Source organism: Myxocyprinus asiaticus, chromosome 13 (assembly GCF_019703515.2).
Source record: "Myxocyprinus asiaticus isolate MX2 ecotype Aquarium Trade chromosome 13, UBuf_Myxa_2, whole genome shotgun sequence".
Lineage (NCBI taxonomy): Eukaryota > Metazoa > Chordata > Actinopteri > Cypriniformes > Catostomidae > Myxocyprinus > Myxocyprinus asiaticus.
Genome location: NC_059356.1, coordinates 14594695 through 14620850, shown reverse-complemented (window position 1 = coordinate 14620850; position 26156 = coordinate 14594695). Strand labels below are relative to the sequence as shown.

General features: G+C 40.0%; 1 protein-coding gene across 3 annotated transcripts in view; it reads right to left on the bottom strand.

The window, feature by feature from the left end:
* The window catches only part of LOC127450072 (calmodulin-regulated spectrin-associated protein 3-like), a 60670-nt gene that overhangs the window by 4833 nt on the left and 29681 nt on the right, over positions 1-26156 (bottom strand). The window contains exons 3-13 of one of the 3 annotated variants that reach the window (XM_051713800.1): positions 15273-15413; positions 14496-14582; positions 14205-14237; positions 6764-6902; positions 6537-6676; positions 5912-6005; positions 5722-5767; positions 5451-5515; positions 5187-5259; positions 3048-5094; positions 2845-2969 (exon numbers count right to left, since the gene is read on the bottom strand). In XM_051713800.1, the coding sequence (XP_051569760.1) occupies positions 2845-2969; positions 3048-5094; positions 5187-5259; positions 5451-5515; positions 5722-5767; positions 5912-6005; positions 6537-6676; positions 6764-6902; positions 14205-14237; positions 14496-14582; positions 15273-15413 (2990 nt within the window). The remainder of the gene's footprint in view (positions 1-2844; positions 2970-3047; positions 5095-5186; positions 5260-5450; positions 5516-5721; positions 5768-5911; positions 6006-6536; positions 6677-6763; positions 6903-14204; positions 14238-14495; positions 14583-15272; positions 15414-26156) is intronic. The other 2 variants (XM_051713803.1, XM_051713802.1) reach the window with 2 other exon arrangements.

Genomic DNA, 26156 nt, shown 5'->3' with positions numbered 1-26156 from the left:
GGTTATAACAACACAGGAGTGAGTAAACAATGACTGAATTTTCATTTTAGGGTGAACTATCCCTTTAACAAAGTGTGATGACACAAATAATTTGTATAAAACAATAGGTGAGACATTTCTGTCAACATTCTTGTTTATTTGTTTGCATGAGCCCTGTGTTTCGCAACATATTTTCTGGAGGGACAAAATAAACTAAATAGTGTGAACGGATTGTCAATATTTTTAATTCAAGATTATAATAAAGTATTACTGGATTGCTAATGTCACCAGTTCGGTTGTATTTTGCCAGATATTCCAATCAATTTCTTCAAATAATCCCAGATACAGCATATGCTCATGTTTATTACAGGGTTCCCACAGTCATGGAAAACCTGGAAATATCAAGGAATTCTAAAATTGGGATTTCCAGGCCTGGAAAAGTCATGGAAATTAATAAAATCTTCAAAGTCATGGAAAAATCATGGATTTTTTTTATTTTTTATAGTTAATATATTTCAATTTATTATGCTCTGTCCTAAAATATTTAATCGGGGTGTTACGTTGCACTGGATTAAAAACACACGGTGAAGAGTTTAAAATATATCATGTTATTTAGAATACCTGACCCAAGGCTCGACAATAAGGACTACCTGATGGCCCGCACATTCCGCAGTTCACAATCACAGTGCACGAAATTCCCAATTTTTTCATTTTAACATGTTGAACATTAGCAATCCACACACTGAAACACATGAAATCAACAGTTCATTTCTATGAGACTGTAAATCCACCTCTGTCCGTGCATTTCTCTCTCATCTCTCCATGCAGCTTAGACACTGTTTAACGTACACGCGCACTCGAACGGGACAGCGCGCAAGTAATGCCGCCCACACACTATACGACTTTCAAAGTTGTCTGATTGCTGTTCTTTTCACACTACACAACTGTCTGTCTGTATCTTGAAGTTGCTGTGGTTTGCACATTACACGAGGGATCGGCGACAGGGGGTCACACATTACAAAACATTTCACTAGGAAGAATCCCTGACAACTCGTCTGGTCTCCAAACTAAGTTTCACAACAAAGCTTGCGAGAAGTGCTTGACAAGAACATGTTTATGCTTTGTTTTTGTTTCAAATAATTGAAAAGCTTGTGTATGCAAATTTATTCTGATAGAAACTATATTATTGTGCTCACCATACAAATAGATGCATGATAAGACTGGGTTCAGGGAGCAGCTGTGGATGACACATCAAAACACATTTCACACTGCAGAATTCACACATAGCAATCATCGCTCACAAGAGCGACCACCGATTTGCCTCTGATTTCGGACTTTTGATGCCGATCTCCATTAACTGTTGGCGAGTGGAAAATCAGGGCTAAAATCGTGTAGTGTAAACTTGCCATAATGTTCCCACAGTAAAAAAAGCGCAGTTTCTCTCATTTCGCATTTAGAGATGAAGTGCTGAATAAAACCTAATAAACTTTGTTAAACCCCGGTTATACATGTGGCTGGAAATCTGAGCTATTCAGTATCCAAAATACAAGTAGGCCTATACATTTAGGTCATGTTTTTCAAAATGTAAACATTAATTCAACAATGCTAATGGCATTTGATATGAATTGAAGCAAAATCACTATAGTTCTTATTATTATTTTCAGAGCTGTTCAGCTGCAGGGTGAAGATGAATATTTAAAACAGTCTACTTCATATCTTTCTCATAATACCTGTTACACTTCTCGTTTCTGGACTGTACTGGTATTTTCTTTCAAGAGGTGGTCACCATATTTTCTATTCATTTAAAAAAAATAAAAATCGCTTCAGACACATTTTTAAAGCCATGATGGTAAAAACAGCTATTTTTCAATTTTGTGTTGGGGCCAATGAAAATGTTGGCAGGGCAAGTAAAAATCCGAACCACTGGCCTGACGGGGCCAATAGAAAAAATCCTCAGCGTTGAGTCCTGCCTGACCAATTAGAGACAACAATGTGCCGCTAATCCCGCCCATTTTAGGATTCACACTATATGTTCGTATGGATTAAATTTAAAATGAAATGTTTTCACTTTTATAAAACAATGTTGTGGTTTTGTTTTTTACAAATTCGCTATTATGTGATTTCGGTGCAATTTTCACAATGAAAGGCTAAATGTTTGGGCATGAAAATTAGCTTAGAAGTCATGGAAAAGTCATGGAAAAATCATGGAAATTCACTGGTTGAAAAGAGTAGGAACCCTGTTATTATTCTAATCATAATTAATCAGCACAGTTAAATACATTTTCTGATGGGTCAGTTACATGTTATAGCAGTGTGTAAATGCAGTCGACACGCCCCTCTCTCACCTCATTGCGGTCTGTTGTTGGATTCGGCCTCTGTCAGCAGCAGCTCGCGAATCTCACCAAGCTTGTTAATCACTGACTGCCTTATTTCTGATATTCTTGGATCTAATACAGACCCCAACACCAGATATTTGTGAGTATAGAAGCATACACATGTTCATTAGTCCGCATGAAACATGTAGCGCATACTGGGAGGAGCGGGATGTGAGCGCCTCGAGAAAGTCCAGAGCGGGGGTGAGCGCAATTTTGTGAGATGCACTCCACGCTCCAGTGAAATTCTGATCGCTCCACTCCTTGCTCTGCTCACATGCTCTGGTCACCGCCACAATAACTAAAAGAATGCACGTTAAGCATGTTCAATCGGACCGCACGTTGGCAATGCATTGGTGATGCGCTCGCATCGGTGAACGTGTACTTTCTTAAAATATGTTTGAGGCCTTAATCAGTACCACTAATAATTATTTTATCTGTTTTAGGAGGATAGTCTGTCTGTTCCAACAGTTGTGTAGTTGGTATGCCTCACCTCGCCTCCCTCTCTCTTTCTTGCTCCTGTTTTCGTCTCTTCATCTCCTCTGCTCTCTTCTGTTGTTTTTCAAGTAATGCAGCTCTTCTCTGAGCCATCTCATCTTCAGGTCGAGCTTCATCCTGCTACAGAGACAGTTTCAGACATATGCTACATCTTTTCTGAAAACGATTTCAAAACTTACCACTCAATCCTCCACTAACCTTGAAGAAGAATCCAACTCCTCCCCTTATTTCTGGCTCTGTCTGGTCACTCATCGAGTCGGAGAAGATGTCCTGGATCTGATCAGCCTCTTCACCCTCCAGTGCTCTCAGAGAGGACAAAGAGATCTCGATAAGGCTGTTGCGTTTGCCGTTGAAAGCTGCTGCAGGAATATCACTCTCAAAAGAGCACTCGGAAGGAGCTCCTGAGCTGCTGCCACCTTGACGCTCCTTTCGGGACAGAGCCTGTGAGGATTCACCCTCCAGGTCCATACTAAAGATTGTATGGTCCTCACTTGAGCCAGTGTCTGAGAAGTTGTCCTCATGTCTGGCTAGTGAGGAAGCTAAACGGGATTCACTCTGATTGGGTGTGCCTATGCTGAAAGAAGACAAAGTCTGATCCCTGTACTGCCACGGGGACCCTCTTCGTAAGTGAGGGAGGTTTTCCACACTCTGAGGGAGAGTTATGAATCGTGTGGAAGCAGGCGTCTTGAGATCTGCAGGTCGGGAGTGGTGGTGCAGTCTGGGGCTTTTCGGAGGTGCAGACTGCGCCCTTCGGTGAGAACCAGGTGATTTTGGGGGTGCAGTATAACTTGCTTTATTACGTGATGGTGAAGGAGAGGAAGAGGTAGAGGGTAGGCCACGAGTGGAGTCCCTTGACAGACGAGAAGGGGCATTTGCTGGTTTGGGGCTTGGTGGGATGACCCAAGCCTGGTTGTTGGGAGATGCTTTCTTCCTCATCAGCTGGCTCTGCTGCTCCGAGAGGCGTTGCATATCATTCTGAAGAGAATTAAGAGCAGCACTTAGTTTAGACACTGCATTGTTGTAATGACCCAGTGGAGCCGTGCCTTTCCCTCCAGGTACCCCTAATTCAGCTTTGTCTTTCTCTGCTGGACTGTCCTGTTGCAGAGAGGGCTTTAAATTCCCCTCTTCCTCCAGTGAGAGGCGCTTTTTCAGCTGTTCCCCTATTTGCTCCTTCTGCTGCTCCTCGCTCTCCAAACGTGCCAGTCTCTCTTCCAGCGCCAAGCGGCTCAGTTCATCCTCAACGGATGAGGTGCTGACCTCCCCTTGTTGCCCTTCCTCGCCATCCCCATCCTCCTGCTCCTTTTTCATCTGAAGGAAGGCACTTTTCCCCAGCCGTTGTCGGTGTTTGGCAAAGATGGCCTCAATGCGTTTCTTCTGAGCTTCAATGGCCTTACGCTTCTCCTCCAGTCTCGCACCCAATTCCGACATCTCGGTGCTGAGAGCAGGACTTTTGCTGGGGCTCTCCTCTGACTTCTTGGCCCAGGTAGTCATTTGCGGAGCCTGTACATCACTGGGCCTTACCTGTTCTGGACCAAGTTTCTTCTTCCGTTCTGCAAAGCTGGTCATCCTGACACTGCTGTCTGGTGTCTCTTCACCACGTGGTTGTGTTATGCGAGGCCCAGATGCGGGTGTGGCAGGCGTGGAGTGGGTTTTTGGAAGGTCTTCAGAAGCATCTGAATCCACGCTTCCATCTCTTAACACAGAGTCGTCATCTCTGGAGCCTTCTGAGGTGTGTCTGGTGCGGCTAGGCTCTGGTGGCACTCCTGAGGATCGGTGGTAGAGCATTCCTGAGCGGGATGGGGCTGATGAGCTGAGAGCCACAGTGCTGCCATTGTGTCGTGCATTTGCTGGATCATCTGGTGAATGCAGGTAGAAACCGTCAGGCGCCCCGTCAGGGTGGAGGCGTGGCTCAATCTTCTCCTCATTGTGGATGATTTGCAGTGCCTCTTCGATGGTGGGCAACTCACCTGTCTCACTCTCATCAATGCCATTCTCCTCAGCCAGCATTGGACGAGTCTGAGTAGCCCAGGAAGCTCTCTGAGGGCCATTGGGGCCGGGGGCCTTGCTCAGCAAGTGGCTAAGGTCCTCCGGAGGGGTGTAGGGGACTCGTGTCATGGATTGTCCAGCAGGGTTGAGATTGTCAGAGCTGACAGAGCGAGTAATTACAGGGTTCCCCATCACAATATCCACATCACTGTCCAGACCAAAAGGGATACTAAAGGACACCGCAGAGGACAGGGGACGACTGGAGAGTCAGCAAGACAAAAAGATTAATGCCACCAGAATGTATTAAAAAGAAATGGAAAATTATAAAATGTTATTATTGAGGGATTTTACCTGAGCTGTTTCTTAGTCCATGTTCCTCCAACTGCTTCTACATGAGACATTGAGGTAGACTGAGTCAGAGATCCTGAACATACAGATAAGAGACAACACAAACACACACAAATGGGAATGGATGACACACAACATGCAAACACAGATCATGTGATTCTTTCTTTGAATAAACACTGCATGTACACACATGACACAAGACTGAGTGAAACAGACACATAAAGGAAGCTGATGACTCAAGACAAACTGATGGTGTATTTTCCTTACCTGTCGCTGCAGTCACAGGGGAAGAGATGGGCAGGAAGGGCTTTTTGAAGATGGAGGGAGAACCACTGGTACATAGAGGTGAATTTTATTTAAATCATGTCACACGGTTTCTTGATTTTATAAAAGCTGGACTTTCATGTCTGACATTCATTCTGAATGCTTCAGAATCAGCTATATTAAAGGCACTATTTTCTTTCAAAGGAGCTATTCTGACAATTTCTGTCTATTTTTTTTTTAACAATAAATAAATAAATAATAAATACTGACATACCTGTTGCTGGTTCCACTGTTGCCATTATCAGTCCTTCCAGAGGTTTCTTCAATGGATGATAATATAAATTAATAATAAAATACTAATAAAAAGTCATTTAACTTACATATCCTTTTATATTTTAACAGCTTGTCACTGAAGAGCCTCATACAAAATTCTTCAATTTAATTTCGAGCAGATATACACTCACCAGTTAGCTCCGAGTCCTGCAGGGGCTGAACGAACTCTGGCTTTGACACCTCAAACCAATACAAGAGGTCTGCCAAAAAGCTCAGGATGTTTGTCTACAGAGAAAAAAAAACAGCATTGCAGATACATGTCTAATCTAGTCTACTGCATTGTTTAAGAACATTAATGGAGGCTGATGAATCACATTTCCTAATTTCATTGGTTGATTTCCAGTTTGCTTATATCCCTCCTATATAATAGGTCAATGTAGGATCAATGCATCCCAAATCGTGGTATGTGGAAAAAAGTTTATCAAAGGTGCCCGGATGCCATACCATTTGTGGTGGATTTTCGAAGTATGTTTTTTGCGTTAATATTGCACACAACCCCTTAAACATAATTGTTTTGCAACAGTTCTTTTATGCTGTGTCAAAATGCTATTTAATAATTTTGTATTTCCGAATAATGACACCTTGGCTTACTGCATACAAGTACATATTTTACCACTGCCAGTGGTGTACATACTTTTCGTACTTGGTTAGTAGAAGTATACAAATTGGGATTCAGGCCTTGTCTTACAAGCTGCTATAAGAACCCGATGCAGTCTCACTTTGCTCAAGTTTTAATTTAGTTTTTTATTATAATACCTTTAATTCTTCAGGGCTGTAGAGAAAATCCTCCAGCACTAGAGGGCAGCAGCTCTTCAGACAGCTGTCACAGAACTCTCGAATCAGCTGTAGGTTGTACAGGTTGTCAGCTGTAGACATAGAATCCTTCATACAGACATCTAAAAAGAGTGATAAAAAGTAAATTAATTCCTTGTTCATCAATATAATGCTCAATATAAATGGACACACTTGAGATACAGCCATACCTTCTAATCTCAGCAGACCAGGACAATAATGGTGAATAACAGCAGCAATGGCACATCCGTTTGAGAGATCCTTCACTTCAGTCACCACAGGAAAACAGGGTTTTAGCTTAGATTGCATCCTGTCCTTCCTGTACCGGATCTAAACAAGAGAAAGATTGGGTTTGACTTTAGAAATTAAGAATGAATGTCTTTTGGACTATAATATTTGTTTTTAAAAGGGCTGGTTCATCCAAAAATCCCTTTAAATGGTTCAGAACTATCCCTTTAAATGGTGCAGATTTTAGCCAACAGCAGACAGTGTATTTGTCAAACAGTGACTGGCTGCTGTTGCAACAAATTTGTCATCCATTCTGTGCAAATGGAAAAAACATGGATGGAAACATGTCCATACCCAAGATACACAAACTAAATAAAAAATGCACACAAGTTAGTGTGCACATGGACACAAATGAAAACCAGAGACAGCAATAAACATCTAAGGGAAATAACATAAAAGCAAAAGAATCCATGCAAGTGGTGCAGGCACACAGAATGAAGTAAAAGCATGCGAGACATGAGCCGAGGAACAGCAAGGATATTGTTAGCGGGAAGTGGGACAGCACAGACACAAGAGACTCAGGTCACAGCGATGAACAGAAGCGGCTGTGTGAACAGCCAACACCTGATACATCAGTAGAGACATTCTCCACTTAATACACAACATGCAATAGCAAATAAGTGTGCTCGAATGTCACAAAACAACCATTATTTACTAAACCATCACAGACTAGAGTTTTCCTTTATCCAAACCTCCTATTTCCATTTTATGTTTTTGTAATGTAAATTGATAGCTGACTCAATGCACGCAGGGTGTTTAAACAACTGAGAGGAAAAAGCAGATCTTTCTTCTTTCCTTTTCTGGAGCTGTGAAAATCTGGAGATGAAAGATTTCCTCAGTGAGCTCTAATACTGAGTGATAACCAGAGGTGGAAAGTAACGAATTACAACTACTCTCATCACAGTACTTGAGTAAATTTTTCAAATTGTTCTACTTAAGTATAAATAAATAATAGTACTTTTACTTCAGTTGATAAAAAATGAAGTATGCAACTTCACTACAGTTATTTTTCACCACAATTACTAAGTACAAAAAAATACATAATATATCTGAATTTTTGGGAAGTTTTTTGGCAAGAAGAAATCGGCAAGTTATAAGTGCTAAATCTTTTTATAAACTAAAACGTGCTGAACGCAGCACGACAGAAGCCCGCAGGGCACAGCATCATGAGCACAGCAGCTTGCATAAACTGCCGCCGGTGTCCTCTCTTCTCTAGCTTTTCCAAGACTTTCTGCCCTGTCACTCTACAAGACTGCAATACTGTAACTGTTCACCATTCTTGTTCAAAATAAACTGTCCTAACGGGTAACACTCTCTCTCATGGTGCTGTACTGTACTTTCCTGCCCTGTGCTGCTGTTTATCTGTCTGAAAAGTTTCACCCGCTAGAGGCCAAAAGTGCGCAAGGAATAGATGTTATATAAAAAAGTATGAGAAATCACAAAACATAATGTAACCAAATGCTACAATTTACTTAATATCTCAATATGTTAAATAACCTTTATGTTAATTTTTTGTTTTCGATTAACACTTTCTATTGACTCCAACAAATGAAGCAGAAAATCAAAACATATATGTACAGAATCAACTTTTAACCCCCATTATTCCCTTTCCCCCTCCCAATCACCAACCCCACCCTGACCCCCAACAAACATCCCTGTGGTCAAAGCTAAAATACACACACAAAGAAACAAAAAACAATATATATGTGTATGTATGTATGTGTGTGTGTATATATATATATATATATATATATATATATATATATATATATATAAATAACCACACACATTTAAAACTATAAATCCCTCTCCACTGCCCCTCCCCAACAGCCTTCCAAAAAGGTCAAATAACTGCCCCATTTCCTATTAAATACCCCCAGGTTGCCTAGCCTTCTATCTGACATTATTTTCAAGTGCTGCCACCCTGCCCATCTCCGTGCACCACTCCCGAAATGAGGGCGCTCCAGCTCACCTCCATCCCCTAAGGATAATCTGTCTGCCGATCATAACACTGGCTAGAACCCAATTTCTTATGTATTTATCCCCTATATTAATGACCGCCCCATAGCCTAAAATACAGAGTCTGGGGCTAAATGAAATTTGAGTGCCCAATACGTCACATATAAAAAACTGAACCCTCAACCAAAAATCTTGGATCTTAACACACCACCAAAAAAATTGGTTGTGTCCCCATCTTCTGATTGGCATCGCCAGCAGGTTGGTGTGTCTTTAAGACCAAGCCTATACAATCTAGACCAATAGAATCTATGTAAAATCTTAAATTGCATAAGGCACACCCTTGCATCTCTAGATGCAGATTTGACGTACGTTTTTTAGAATCCTAGCCCACACTCCCTCCTCCAATACCAAGTTTAAATCTTTCTCCCATAATCTCTTGAGAGAAGTTGAAGCTCTGTCCCCCAGACTCTGAATTAGCAGGGAGTAATACACTGATGCCTCATGACCTCATGACCTACAGAGCAGGTGGCACAGTTGTAAATATCGAAAGAATTGAGATCTGGGAATCCCAAAATGTTGAACCATATTTTCAAAGGATCTCAACACTCCACTCACATATAGGTCACCGAGCGTATTAATCTCCCTCACAATCCACTCTGTCCAGCAGAAAGGGGACTTATTAATACATAATTTTGGGTTCAGAGATATGCTTGAAGCAACATTTAAATAAATGTCCGAATTAAACATTCTGGACATTTTTGTCCATACTGCATGCAAATGCGAGATGACGGAATATAACTTAACTTCTCCGGATAATTTGATAGAAAGGCTTTGCAATGGAGAGATAGGAGAAAGAACTTCCTGTTCAATACAAAATCAGGGAGGGGCTCTCTCAGGTGGAAGCGACCAATGAGCCAAATGTCTGAGACCGAATGCATAATAATAAAACAAAATCTTGTGTAGGCTTAGCCCACCTTTGTCAATCGGCCTATGTAATTTACTGAAGTGTAATCTGGAACGTTTACCATTCCAAATGAAGGACTTCCCTATTGTTCCCAAAACAGAACAATGAGGGGGAAAGAGGGCAACCCTGCTGGGTGCCCCTATCCAGAGTAAAATAATCTGAAATTAATCCATTCGTTTGAACTGCCACTTCCGGGTGTCTATAAAGTAACTTAATCCATCCAATAAAAGTATTCCCGAACCCGTACCTTTCCAAAATCTTAAAAAGATAATCCCATTCTACCATATCAAATGCTTTTTTGGCATCAAGCGAGATGGCAAATCTGCAAATTTCTAATATCCTCTTCAGTAGATGAAGATGTGGAAATATAAAGATCAAGATAGAATTCTTTAAAAGCATTATCAATATCAGTGGCCGAGGTAAATATTTCACCACCAGCAGATTTCACTGAGGGAATGGTAGAAAAAGACTCTCTCTGTTTTATATATCTAGCCAGAAGCTTCCTGCTTTGTCCCCCAACTCAAAGTATGACTGTCTTGCCCTGAATAGCCAAAACTCCACCTTCTGCGACAAAATAGTATTATATCTGTATTTCAATCGGGTCAATTCTCTGAGGCCATTAGACGACACTCGGTGTTTCATTTCTGCCTCGGCACTTTTAATATTCCCTTCCAAATCCACGAGTTCTTGTGCTTTGGATTTTTTGGTGAATGCGGCATACTGTATGATCCGGCCCTTAAGAACCGCCTTAAGTGTCTCCCAAGCCACGCCTACAGAGGATACTGAGGACCAGTTGGTGAGAGACAATCCACTCATATTACATTGACATATAAGAAAAAATAGATTGTGTGTCAAAAACAAGATTATAAAGACCACATTCCAACATTAGTGCATCCCTCAAACCCCGAACATCCCACAGAACCAAACAAACAGAAAAAAGAAAAACATGCGCATTAACCCCGCACACGACAGTGCCAACTGGCATCCATCCCTCCAAACTCAAACAGTCCATGCACGCCTACAAGAACCCCAGCGACAACTTTGCCGTCCGATTACTCAAGTCCAGTGTTTTTATACAAATTTAGTGAAACAAAATTACATGGCAAAAGATAATCTATAAAACAAACTCCAGCCAATAGGTGGAATAAACACAGAGCGTGTAGATTCATCCATAAAACTGTCCTGAAGGTGTGTTACACAAGAAGAGCGTGCAGATTCATCAAACAGTCAAATGAATGTTCAGTGAGCCGGTCCACTTGGCTGCAACATGTGTGCAACAAATGACTTAATCACTCCAATGTCTTGCAAGAAATAATAGACAAAACAAGTACAAAGGAATAAGTACAAAGAGCATGTAAATTCATCCAAAAAGCTGTCATGAAGGTGTGTTACTCTACAAAATAAACTGCAGCCGCTAGGTGGAACCAGCACAACAACAACAAAAAAAAGTGCTGTTTCCTCGAACAGTCAAGTGAATGTTCAGTGAGCTGGTCCACTCGGCTGCAACGTGAGTACCACAAGATGACTTACTCCATTGACTTTATGAAGGACATCACTTGCTGTGGGCATGTGAATGTTTTAAGGCCATCCTTAGCATCTATTCTCAATTTGGAATATCAGTGCAAAAGCGACCTTCCGTTGATGTAAAAGTTTCTTGCATTCCTTGATTCGATCACGTTTCTCTCTTGGACTTGGACATACACTATATTGCCAAAAGTATTCGCTCATCTGCCTTTAGATGCATATGAACTTAAGTGACATCCCATTCTTAATCCATAGTGTTTAATATGACGTCGGCCCACCCTTTGCAGCTATAACAGCTTCAACTCTTCTGGGAAGGCTTTCCACAAGGTTTAGGAGTGTGTTTATGGGAATTTTTGACCATTCTTCCAGAAGCGCATTTGTGAGGTCAGACACTGATGTTGGACGAGAAGGCCTGGCTCGCAGTCTTCGCTCTAATTCATCCCAAAGGTGCTCTATCGGGTTGAGGTCAGGACTCTGTGCAGGCCAGTCAAGTTCTTCCACACCAAACTCGCTCATCCATGTCTTTATGGACCTTGCTTTGTGCACTGGTGCGCAGTCATGTTGGAACAGGAAGGGGCCATCCCCAAACTGTTCCCACAAAGTTGGGAGCATGGAATTGTCCAAAATCTCTTGGTATGCTGAAGCATTCAGAGTTCCTTTCACTGGAACTAAGGGGCCAAGCCCAGCTCCTGAAAAACAACCCCACACCATAATCCCCCCTCCACCAAACTTCACAGTTGGCACAATGCAGTCAGACAAGTACCGTTCTCCTGGCAACCGCCAAACCCAGACTCGTCTATCAGATGGCCAGATGGAGAAGCGTGATTTGTCACTCCAGAGAACGCGTCTCCACTGCTCTAGAGTCCAGTGGAGGCATGCTTTACACCACTGCATCCGACGCTTTGCATTGCACTTGGTGATGTATGGCTTGGATGCAGCTGCTCGGCCATGGAAACCCATTCCATGAAGCTCTCTACGCACTGTTCTTGAGCTACTCTGAAGGCCACATGAACTTTGGAGGTCTGTAGTGATTGACTCTGCAGAAAGTTGGCGACCTCTGCGCACTATGCGCCTCAGCATCCGCTGGCCCCGCTCTGTCATTTTACGTGGCCTACCACTTCGTGGCTGAGTTGCTGTCATTCCCAATCGCTTCCACTTTGTTATAATACCACTGACAGTTGACTGTGGAATATTTAGTAGAGAGGAAATTTCACGACTGGACTTGTTGCACAGGTGGCATCCTATCACAGTACCACGCTGGAATTCACTGAGCTCCTGAGAGTGGCCCATTCTTTCACAAATGTTTGTAGAAGCAGTCTGCATGCCAAGGTGCTTCATTTTATACACCTGTGGCCATGGAAGTGATTGGAACACCTGAATTCAATTATATGGATGGGTGAGCGAATACTTTTGGCAATATAGTGTACGTGAATGAGAATAAACCTGAAATAGGAATGTGTTTCAGTCACAATGCACATTATGTAGTTTAGAGACATTTAGAATGTTACAAATGGCTATTTTTATTTAAATAAATGTTGTATTCTTAAAATGTTCTGTTTGTCCAAGAATCCTCTTGCAGCAATGCAGGTCTTTGGCATATATAAGCTGCTAGTTTAGGACCTGTGAAGAGTCTGTTTCTCAAACTAGAGACTGTGATTTATTTGTCTTTTTGTTGTGCATCTGGGCCATCCACTTCCCTCTCTATCCTGGTTAGAGATTCTTTTTTCAAAAGAGTAATTCATGGAATAGCGTTCATCTCTCTAGACTTCAGAATTTCAGGAGAAATCTGTTTCTTTTTGCCTATTTTTAAAACCAAAATTTGACTTGCAAGTTTAAAGCAACTCAAGAACTCAATACCTCAGCAAATGGGGAAAAACCCACTGTATTGTGATTTCTGCATGGTAGGGCAACCATTTTCCATTGTTCAAATAACAAGAAAATTTTCTTGAGTACCAAATTAGCAAGGTATAGGTGACCAAATTTGTAAGATATAGGTGACACAGTATATGTTTGCCATCATGGGTAAAGAAAAAAATGAATAAATACCACTTAAAACAATTATTTCAACTGTAATAATAATATGCAATTAATGATTTTGGCAGTATTTTTGATCAATTTAATGCATCCTTGGTGAAAAGAAGCATCAGTTTCTTTCAAGAACAAAAATGTCTTTGTGTTCTAAAAATGGAAGCGTATATACTATATATAATATTATTTTCATAAAGTAACTTGTAATGTAATTACTTGAGTAGTTTTTTGGCAAACTACTTATTTACTCTTACTTGAGTTATAATATTTCTCAGTATTTGAATTATTTCTTCAGTAGCACTGCTTTTACTTAAGTAAAAAAATCAGTACTCTTTCCACCACTGGTGATAACACGTTTAACTCTGACATTGCAGTTCATCTAGAGCCTACATCTAATATTGAGGCAATTCCCTGAAGAGATCCATGTAACTTTATAATGTGGAATTTACACCTCTGCCTAACTACGCCATGCATCTTGTTTCACTATGGGACTGGCATTAGCAGAATGTACTGCCCAGTGCTTAACTTGTAAATTAAAGGGTGTTACGACCCAAGTTTTGGACCAACATAGAAGCAGGCCATCAAAAGTAGAGAACAAAAGTTGCAATGGCCAGATGGCAACATGAACATATTTCATGAAAAGTCAAGCATATAGGGAGGGAGGATCCACTAAAATAGGTGGTGTCGGATCCAGATCTAGCTTGTTCCAGCACAAATTAAGCTCTGGTACTGCCCAAGTGGGTAGATTAAATTAAACTCTGGCTTTGAATCGTGCAATCAGCAGGGGGCAAAAGAGGTAAGCTTTAGATGCGTTCAGGAAAGGAACATGGAGGAAGAGGGATGGAATGGAATACAAGAGAGAGACTTACAGGAACAAGTTTCCAGTACCAGCGGGTGGGACACTGTCAGAGAGAAGTGAAGGAACATGAGTAGAGAAAGAGGAAGGAGGGGAAGTAGAAGAAAAGAGAGGCTACGATAGGTATATAGGACAGCAAAGTTGATCCAGAGAGGTGCTGCTAAGATGGAACTGCTAAAGAAAGAAGCGACATTGTGTGTAGAGGTGTAGGTGGCAAGTTATGGTACATACAGTATGTAACCTGAGTCTGCGTGCAAATCTGTATGTTTGTTTGCTTGGTTGTTTGTTTGTGAGCGTCTCTTACCGAAGGTTGAACAGGCTGTGGTTCATTGCAAGGTTGAGATGCATCAGTCTGTGTACCTTCTGTTTGCTCCTTCAATTTTTGATTCAGCTATACAAAGAAATACGAAAAAACATGTATGATCATATACAACAATGAAATAATAACAAAAGTAAAAATCAAAGTAGCCCACATGACTTTATTTGCTGAGGACCACACCCATAGTGTGCTTTGCCAAGGTGTCCCACAGGGTTCTATATTAAGACCATTAATACTGTACATTGTGGTGACTAAATAGATTAAATGTGAGGGTATAGGTGAATCTCACAAAACCTGTCAACACGTCTGGTCATAACTTACCCCAAAATCAAAAGAAATATAAAACAAATGAAACGTATTTTAGAAACTTTTCGCAAAAGTTAAAGCAAAATATAATTTAGCAAAATATACTTCTCTGATTTTTCTCAATTCAAATATTTAGGTCTCTGATTTTCAACCCCAAATTTCCATTATCATAATGCCAAAAAATTATTCAAACAAAACAATAATATTGTGAAGTATTTATACATCATGGTAATATGCAGTATTAGCACAAAATAACTTTATTTAAATGGAAATTATGTCACAATTCAAAATGAATTACAAAAAGCTTCTTTAAAATGGGTCCTTGATGCAAAATAAAATATTTTTTTAGATTTATTTAATTTAGGGGTGAAATGTGACCTTGACATTTTTTTTTTATTTGATTCTTTGGGGAATCATTGGGGAATGATTCTTGTAAGAAATTGGAACTGGACTCACCATGTTCACCCAGCACAGCAGGGCTCTGTCCCAGCTTGCATCTGTACCAAGCAGCTCAGATCCGCCACTCGCCATGACAGAGCTCACCGTCTCCATGGCACCCAATGCCATTAAGGCATCAATCAACTCCAAGTGGGCACTCTGAACCAAAGGCAACAAACAGGACTGTCAGAGCAAGGAGAAAACCCAGCTGTCATTAGAAACACCAACCTATTGAGCTTAATGTAATAACGCTGTCTAGTGACATTTAGTGCAGCCTCCAAAAGCAAGATCTTCACTTATGGTGGAGGAGTGAAGAGTCTCTATTGAAGTGATAAGATGAACATTTCTGTTGTCTGCACAAGTGTGGGTGACACTACAAGGAAACAAAATGAAAAAGAGAAAGAAAAATAATGCACCCTGATTTATGTGCATGTGCAATGTGTTTTGCTGCATAATGCATCCTTGAAGCATTGTGCAAACAGGCAGCAAGAAATGGATCAATATTCAATCCTGACTTCCCGCTGTTTCTTTTTTCTTTTCAAGTGTTACAGTGGGATTGCTTACCTTCCCTCTCTCTCTGATATATTGCAGTATGAGTCATGTGTGATAGACTCCAGATACAGTGAAGCGCTGCACCTGAATTCAATGAGGACTGCAATTCCAAACACACTGTCATCTGCACACCCCCAGCATTCCACATCTGTGTGTGGATCCGTTTCAAAACCTAGTGAGCTACCTTGCTTTCTACTGTCTGTGTAGGTAGCATATAGAATGCTCTAAATGGGCAGCAACTCCAGGAGACTCGACCAAAGTTCCATTAAGGCAAATAATGTCACTCGGCAGCCATGTTCTTACTTCAGGCAGATCCTATCTACTTGAATAGGGAAAGACCAAAATCTCCAAAACGGTTGGTCAAGATTACACACATATAACATATACATTTTAAATCAGCAAGAAAATCTGATAACAATCGTATCATTAACTGTGCATCTTAAACTCAGATCACCGTAAAAAGTGCTATTTTTCAAGCAGGTCCATCTAATACACATTCTTGATTTCTTGACTTTTTTTCTGCAAAGGCAGCACAATCATGCATCCTACTTAAGGCTTTGGAACAGGGCCTATTTGTATTGGGGTTCCTGATCACAGATGATTACTTTCTGAGCACTTCCTCACTCTAGGGTCCAATCACAGCATCTAACATGACTATCATCCCAGAACTGCTGTAACTGAACTGATAACCTGCAGTGGACAGAGATGATTACTACTGTTTCTTATCCTCCCAAACCATTAAAGTGAGGCCACTCACACCCGAGCCCATTAAAAACAACCCAACAACATTATCAGCTCATTCAGCAAGAGCTCTTTTACTCTGATAAGAGGGTTAAGCCATTAACTACTCCTTGCTCTTCAACCAAGGGCTATTTACTCCTGCCGCCCAAACCACACACTCTCGCTGTGGTCAATATAATTTACACTCTTGAGATTGTATACAGCTCTGCAAAACGGCCATACAAGGTCACTAGAGCACCTCTGTTTAGACTAGAAGAACTTCTGACCTATAAAAAAGGGTGAACGCTCCATGTGCAGTCAAAATCAGGCAGAGGGTTGAGTTTTTACAGTAAAGGCAGGAGAGGTATGCAAGACATTTTTCAAGGACAAACTAACAGACATCCTCCTGGTTAATAACTGAGGGAAACAGGGCCAAAGCTAATCATTCACTATCAGCTGGAGCAATGCCAGACAATTCTGACAAGCACTTGACTTCTTTTAATGTTTTTACTAGGGCTGTTGATTTAACATTTTAATTCAGTGTGATTCATTATATACAAAATTAACACAATTAATCCCCGGCATCCAATAAGGAATATTCTATCAGAGCCAAACAAGCTTAAAGTGGCACCTTCATGTATTCCGCAGGGGACAGTAAGCGCATCTCCAGTAACAAACCACACATACTGACAGCTGACAGTATAAGATGAGGACGCGTTCTTGTGTTGAAACACAGCTAGACGTGATTTTGTACGTTTCAAACTATGTTTAACCTGACACAGCACATTAAAAACGCAGTGCTTATGACACAACACAACCAAAGTGAAACGCTCCGTCTGACACGTGTACAAAGATGCGTCCTTAGACAAGTCCTTATAATAAATCTACCTTACACAGATTGATGAATTCAATTGCAAAATGGATTGCTGTGGAATATATATATATGGAAATAAACAAAACTTTGCCTTCTGAAGCCACTTTTTGTATTGCCTAATGTCTTTTATTTATCTGAATTATTATATTTATTGTAAATATTTTATATATAATTATTTAAATATAACTAATTATAATAATTGAATCATTATTTACTGAATAATTTTTATTTAGGGGCCTTCCTCGACAAATATTGATATATGAGATTAGTTGAGATTAATTCGATTAATTAATCGGCTGTCATGTAATTAATTCGATTCCATATTTTAATCGATTGACAGCCATAGTTTTTATAGACAAAACCTGAAGACTCTCACGGCGGACGTCTTGGTATTAAATCTGAAGTGTGCAATTCCTTTACCAACAGAACTTGCTCCAAATTCACAATATTGGTTGAGCCAGTGTTGCTTTGTCAAGCTGGTCATAACACCACAGTGTTTACACTTTTTGGGAAAATCAAATTACAAATGGCTTATTTTATAGTTGTCCCTGCATATTAAGCTGGAATAGTAGAAAGCATTTTAACGTTAAAAAAAAAAAAACCTTCAAAGCAAAAAATATTAGTGTGGACGTGGCCTCGGAGGTAGTATTTTCTAGTATTTTCAGTAAGTGCGACAGGAAAACTACCATAATAAATTCAAAGGCTGCCTAAATCGGGTTCCATTAAACAACCGTGTGAATGGAAAATTAACAGAGATTCTAACTGAAGCGAACCAAAAAGAGAGACCACTTTCAAGGCGAGGGACATTAGCTGGGTTTCCATCAATGTATTTTTATCAAAATTTTGGAATATCACATAAAAAATGCTGGATGGAAACACAAAGACGCAAATAAAGTTTCCAAAATATGCATAAAAAATATGGCTGGTAAAAAAATATTTTGGACATTAAAATGGCTGGTAAAATTTGACATTTTCCAGCCACTGAGTAAATTCTCAGGCTGAATATAACACCCATTGCCTTCCACGTGTCCCCTGTCGTGTTATCTATCACTGTTTTCTGAGCACGAATCGCCTCAACCTGCATGCCTTCGCTACCTTCTCTCTTCCGTATTGGCCACACTCAGCCTGTTTTAATCATTAACTTTCTGAAACAGTTTAACAGGTCAGAGGAACACATTCCCTAATGTGGCGCACCTCTATAGCATGCAAAGCTAAATCTAATCTGTCCTAGCCAGTGCCTGCACCCTTACACGCAACACACAGTGCTCTCTTCCCCTGCAACCAGCCAGTAGTGCGTTTATCCTCTCGGGTGCAGTGACACACTTGAATGGTGGTGTCTTTCCAAGCGTGAACTAAAGTGCTGACCTCTGCAGAGCGCGGAGGGAGGAGCAGCTCTGTCAGAGAGCATTTACACTCCAGCCTCCGATGAGTCCATCAGCCAGGGGGACCGTATATGTGAGGATAAGCCAAAATGGGTGTTTTTCAGTCAATCTGTTTGCTGGTTTAAGAACAGATGTTCTGTGTTACAGTGAAAAGGACAATGATGTGAATGTCATATTTAGTGGCGATAAATGTGGCAGAGATTTTGAAATGCATAAATGAATGACCAAAACTGGCTTGTTGCAGGGGAAGAGAGCACTGTGTGTTGCATGTAAGTGAAGGACGTAACAATGTGTAACTGACAGCAAAATGCCCTTTGAGCTTTTAAAGGGCTGTGAAGATTTGCTCCTGGGAGTAACAAGAAAGATAAATTCTAGAGATGTGCAAAACTGCAAATTCCAAAATGAATGAGTCAGTCTTAAAGAACCCATGCTTGACTAGCTTGGTTCTTTCCTGTATTGAGATATTTGCTATTGAAACAGGAAGCTGGAGCAGAACATATCAAAGCAGTTATCCCTTTATTTAAGAAGGTATGGAAATCGACTACGGTTGTGATTCCTCAATGATTCCAGCTCCTAAGAATCATTGATGATTCTAATACCTTTGAGTAAGAATTATTTGTAAATTTTCATCGCATATACTGCCCTCAGCAGCCAGCTTCCAAATTATGAGATAATTTCACATTTCGACAGAGTAGAAAGAAGAACTCAAAAATACATACAATTCTTTTAAAAGACCGTTACATCTCTTATTTCATGTTGAGCAGGCATGACCAAATCATAACTTGCACGTCAGTAAGGTTAATTCAATAACCATTCAGACTACTGTATGTGTTTTTTTGATTCACTAAAAACAGGCAGCTCATAAGAGTTAGTTGTTCAGCAATCAGACTATACTGATCTCGCTGTATGTTTGAATGAATGAATGTTACATTTATATAGCGCTTTTCTGACACTACACTCAAAGCGCTTTACATAGTAAACAGGGGACTCTCCTCAACCACCACCAGTATGCAGCAAAATAGCACTGCAGGAAACACTGTCTATTTTAGTATGGTGTTTTGTCTGCATCGGCTATATCACAATTCCAGTGGGTCAGAAGTTCACATACACTAAATTAACTGTGCCTTTAAGCAGCTTGGAAAATTCCAGAAAATGATGTCAAGCCTTTAGACAATTAGCTTCTGCTAGGTGTACTGAATTGGAGGTGTACCTGTGGATGTATTTTAAGGCCTACCTTCAAACTCAGTGCCTCTTTGCTTGACATCATGGGAAAATCAAAAGAAATCAGCCAAGACCTTAGAAAAAAATCTGTGGACCTCCACAAGTCTGGTTCATCCTTGGGAGCAATTTCCAAACGCCTGAAGGTATCACGTTCATCTGTACAAACAATAGTATGCAAGTATAAACACCATGGGCCATGCAGCCATCATACCACTCAGGAAGGAGACGCATTTTGTTTCCTAGAGATGAGCGTAGTTTGATGCAAAAAGTGCAAATCAATCCCAGAACAACAGCAAAGGACCTTGTGAAGATGCTGGAGGAAACAGATAGAAAATTATCTATATCCACAGTAAAACGAGTCCTATATCGACATAACCTGAAAGGCTTCTCAGCAAGGAAGAAGCCAATGCTCCAAAACTGCCATAAAAAAAGCCAGACTACATTTTGCAAGTGCACATGGGGACAACGATCTTACTTTTTGGAGAAATGAACTGTTCAACAAAAATTGAACTATTTGGCCATAATGACCATTGTTACGTTTGGAGGAAAAAGGGTGAGGCTTGCAAGCCGAAGAACACCATCCCAGCCGTGAAGCATGGGGCTGGCAGCATCATGTTGTGGGGGTGTTCTGCTGCAGCAGGGACTGGTGCACTTCACAAAATAGATGGAATCATGAGGAAGGAAAATTATGTTGATATATTGAAGCAACATCTCAAGACATCAGCCAGGAAGTTAAAGTTCGGTCACAGATGGGTCTTCCAAATGGACAATGACCCCAAGCATACCTCCAAAGTTGTGGCAAAATGGCTTAAGGACAACAAAGTCAAGGTATTGGAGTGGCCATCACAAAGCCCTGACCTCAATCCGATAGAAAATTTGTGGGCAGAACTGAAAAAGTGTGAGCCAGGAGTGCTACAAACCTGACTCAGTTACACCAGTTCTGTCTGGAGGAATGGACCAAAATTCCAGCAACTTGTGGAAAGCTTGTGGAAGGCTACCCATAACGCTTAATCCAAGTTAAACAATTTAAAGGCAATGCTACCAAATACTAACAAAGTGTATGTAAACTTCTGACCCACTGGGAATGTGATGAAAGAAATAAAAGCTGAAATAAATCATTCTCTCTACTATTATTCTGACATTTCACATTCTTAAAACAAAGTAGTTATCCTAACTGACCTCAGACAGGGAATGTTTTCTATGATTAAATATCAGGAATTGTGAAAAACTGAGTTTAAATGTATTTGGCTAAGGTGTATGTAAACTTCTGATTTCAACTGTATATATATATATATATATATATATATATATATATATATATATATATATATATATATATATATATATATATATTATATAACTTTAAAGGAATATTCTGGGTTCAATATAAGTTAAGCATAATCAACAGCATTTGTGGCATAATGTTGATTACCACAAATAATTATTTAGACTCATCCCTTCATTTCTTTACATAGCATATACAGTAGATAATCTGCATATTATACATGCATACTAAACTGGGATAGGAGAAAGTATTAACAATGAATCCTTTAAAGATTAATTTCCAGATGCAACTTGTTGGAGGAGGTTTTACAGTGTTACTGTCAATCTAACCGTTAAATGTAACATCCTTAAATCCTTCCCAAAAATGTGCATATCTAAATTCATCTTTAAAGCACTGCCGCTAAAGTCACTTTTGTTTTTTGTTTTTAAAGAGAGAAAAAAACAAATCTAGATAAACCCACTAACCAGCTAGTCAGTTGTTGAATGACTATACAACCATTCTGACCCATACCAAATAAATTCTCAGATTAAGCAAGACAGACAAAAGTGGAAAACAAAGTTGTTGAGGAGAGATGATGATACGTGAGAAACTACAGACTGTACCGCAGTGTTCACAAGCTCTGCTGTGTTTTGCAGTACAGTAATTATTCTAAGGAGGGAGTAGAGAGCAGTTCATGACAAAAGAGAGGACTGAAAGCAAGAGGAGAATGGGGGAGGTGGGGGGGTTTGGATTTCCCGTGCTGCCAGTCCAGGACTCACTAAGCCGAATCACAAGTTTCCCTAATGAGAGGGGAGCGGGGAGCAACCCTGGAACGCAAAGCACAACCACTCTGCCAAATCACCATAACAACCAATTATGAACCACAATGCACCTCACCGCAGCTTAGAGTGCTCAGCTGAGGTAGTGCCGAGGCTGGAAATCCTGAGGTGACTGGCACCGCGCTAACAACGGAGCAGTAGGTGCTTCTTTATTCCAAATGACATTCTGCCCTCACCTAAAACCAAAGCAATTCTGTCACAACCACCAAAATACTTCTGTATCACAAAGGCAAAAAGTTCACTGTGGTTATTATATTTGAGGGTGGAAAATGGATGGTTAGTTCAACCCCCAGCCATTGGGTTAAACAAACAGAAGACTAAGAGGGCCAGGGGTGCAGTAGGGGGTGATTTACAGGAAGCTCCCTTGCTTGGACTGTATGGACGATGTCCCTCTAAGCACACACATGTAAACACATACTGTATTAAGTACATACCAACAGTGTTGGGGAGCAACTAACCTAGGCCCTGTTAACACCTAGTATTAAGTAGGGATGTGCGAGACTAGTCGACTAAACGGTTCTGATGCTGCTAGTCGACACTGGAATTACTAGTCGGCTAATATTTCCCCTCATTAAACTGATCATAATTTTTACACATTTACGTTTGGCCTCTATATTTTTACAGAGGCTGTGCTTAAATTACTGTCATATTAATGTTAGATATTTTAAATAGAATTAATAATACAAATATTATTTTAAAAAACGGGGATATCTGGAGCAGATACAGAGTTTAATTTCACCTCAGGCTGCACGTGCTTCTTCCCTCTCTCTCGCGGCGTGCGCAGGAAAATGTCCTCTCACTAGACAAGCAAACTCAGCAAAGTAGTTACGGTGGTGGTGCAGGAATCGGCTTTCCAAATGTTTGAAAGTCCCTCAGGATGTTTTCACATTTGAGTCTTCTTTACATCTGTGCATGCTTGTATATTATTTTTCCGCTGCGCAGGCTTTTTCAAACGCAGGATAGACGCCTCAGGTGAGTCAAGTCCCGTCTTTCACCGGACCATGTCCACGTGTTAATTTTACTCATCAAAAAATTTATGCTTTTAAGTAGCCTAGAAAATAACTGTTTTAGACTAGGTATGCAATTGTTTTTAATCTGCTGATCAAGAAGGCTATTTTCAACGAGGTGCCGACTGCTTAACGTGTTAAACCATCTTTTATTCTGTGTGCACGTCATGTTTAGAATACATTAGGTTTATTTAGGTTTATTGTAGGCTATCACAGGCCTATTTTTTCTATCCTATAGCTACTTTACATCGTAACTGTTTTTGGTTAACGTTCTTTACCGAACAGCTGTCATATTAGATCAATGGTTAACGCATGACTGCACGTCGTGAAATACGCGCAACATTTCAGCCATTTTTTTCGCTCTCATAGATTTGGCTTAGTCTACCTGTTAATTATTTTCAACAATGTCCTGACTGTTTTAATATGTTAAGTAACTTTTACTTTGTGATTTCCATTTAGAACAGGCTTTTAGGGTTGTTCCATTGATCCTGCACTATTCATTCAATTGTTTTCAATAAATAAACCTGTATTCGCTAAAGGTGAATGGGTGTCATGTTCTATATTTAAATGTACAGTGTTCATAATTCAAGGCGAGCACGTCGCAGATAAATGCCCCTTTTCAGTGGAATTTAGCATCAGATTTGGAATAGATTAAATATTTTAAATGGGTCGCATAAAAAAATTATATATATATATATATATATATTTTTTTTTTTTTTTTACCGTTTTCTGACGGTTGGTTTCTCTTTAGACTAGTCGGTTACAAAACTTCCGTTTAAACGACAGTCAAATTAGTCGTAGCGCACATCCCTAGTATCAAGATGCGTTCCGTGTAATAAGCATCCAAAGATGTGATCCACACAATGCATTTTCATTGAATGTCTCTTTAAATACCCTTTCTGTTACTTACAGTCAGTTGTTGCTCTAAAAGTAAAAAGAAACTTTAATTCTAATCACACATAGCACAGATACACTAAGGAAACTGTGCGACACCAAAACACTTTTGGTAGACACTCTGTGAACTGCCGATATTCTTAAAGAGACAGTAGCATTTTAGTTCTTGTTCTACATATCAATGTAAATACTTGTAAATAGTACAAATCAGTGTTTCCTGCACCAAAGCAGTGCTGTTGAATCTCCATGCCATGGCAAAAGAATGATACCCAAGTTGTGAGCTTTGCAGTCTGAGTTGAATGTGATGATAAAAAAAAAAAGATCACGTGCCGCGAAATAACGCAAAAACAACACATCTTTCTATTGCATTGTGTAGGGCTGAATGATCCATCGAAATAAAATCAGAATCAAGATATGACGTGAATAATATAACTGAGCATGTGAGGCGGTTCTGTGCTCACTCTAAGAATTTCATCACATGCAAAGAAAAACAGATGTGCTGCGTTCGATTCGGTTTGGTAATGCGCGCTGGGCATGTTATATTTACAGCGCTCCAAATTCACTTTAATTGGCCATAACAACTTACTATACAAATCTAAAACAACCTTATGACTCAAGATTTTTGTGGACAGAAGAGGAGATAAGAGCATCTCCAGAATTTAACCAGATCCCATAGCAATGCCACGTAAAAGTAAAGAAATTATTCTAAAAATATTACTTGTATAGTAATAATAATTATAATTTCCTATTATTAGTTATTATAATACAATTTCAATTTATTTTTATTATTAATTTGCTTAATGTCATTAGTTTCTTTCTGCCAAAAGTCTGGCAAGTAAAAAACAAATATTTACCAGCCAGTGGCGATTCTTTCTTAGCGGCTCACTAATTGGTGACCACTGGACTAGAGCATAATTTTGAGCCATCAAAGATATGAAGCAAAAGTGGTTACCTGTGTTGAACTTGCTCCACAGATGCTGAAAATAGTTATGTTTTCAGAGCCGCTGGTAATAATGTTGACGTTAGATAATTAGCTAACGTTAGCTAGTTAGATATAACGTTACATACGTTATATATTTGTAACACTTCTCAGTGGAAGGAGGAGGCAAGAAGCAGATTTCCTGGTTCAGGTAAGCATTTTATTTAACTCACTGTGGCAAGCACACACTTTCAGGGCTTTTACGCTGTTCAACAACTCACTCTAAAAAAAATACACAAACTAGTTCCCAAAATAAACTCTCAACTTTGCAATAATAAATTCTTGGCTTCGCAATCGGGTCTCTGGTACCCAGGCTCTCTCTCTCGTCTACCTGCGGTGTGGCTCTATTTATGCCGCTCTCCCCGTGCTCACTGAAATTAGAGACAGGTGTTAGACATAACTTAACTCAGGTGTAAGCGCCCTTACCGCTTTCTCTCTCTCTCTCCGGAGAGATGCTTGACCACGCCCCCGCTGCCACAACATTGTTTTTCACAACAAGCAGCTGGATATGTCAGTCGATATAAGTGAGGACACTGACGGCTAACGTTGTTATCTAACGTTAACATTATCTAATTAGCTAACGTTAGATTAACGTTAATGATCAATTATAACTTCTGCAGTAACGTTATCTGTTTGTTGTCGTACACTGATAATGATAAAATTGTGTTTGGACAAGTGGATAACTGCAGTGGAAACTGTAATGTTAACTGAAGACTGACTGGGAGTGAGAGATGCTTTGCCGAAGCAATGGCGCAAAACACAACGTTAGAGATCTTTTATGTTATAATGAGAAGTGTAAAAATATTTTCAGTTCAATAGGAAACTGTGGCAGGACAAATTAATCTGTGGCGGGTAATTAATGGGAAACACTGCTGCACCTTCAAATTAAAAGTAGCTAGCTAGTAGTTTATCAAGATATAGATTCCAAGTAGATTCTTCAACACTGCATACCAGTTTTTATACCTTGAAAACATTAAACATTACTAAACATTACAAGAAAAACATTACAAATTTCCATTTGGGGAAATAATTTGTTTCCAAGTAGACTGAGGAGTAGAATACAAAGCAATGCTGATAACTGCAGCACGCTACAAACTTCTTGGGTCCTACAACTATAAAAGAACTTCAGGAAGTAGACGGTAATAATCTGACTTCCAAATTCTCCTGACC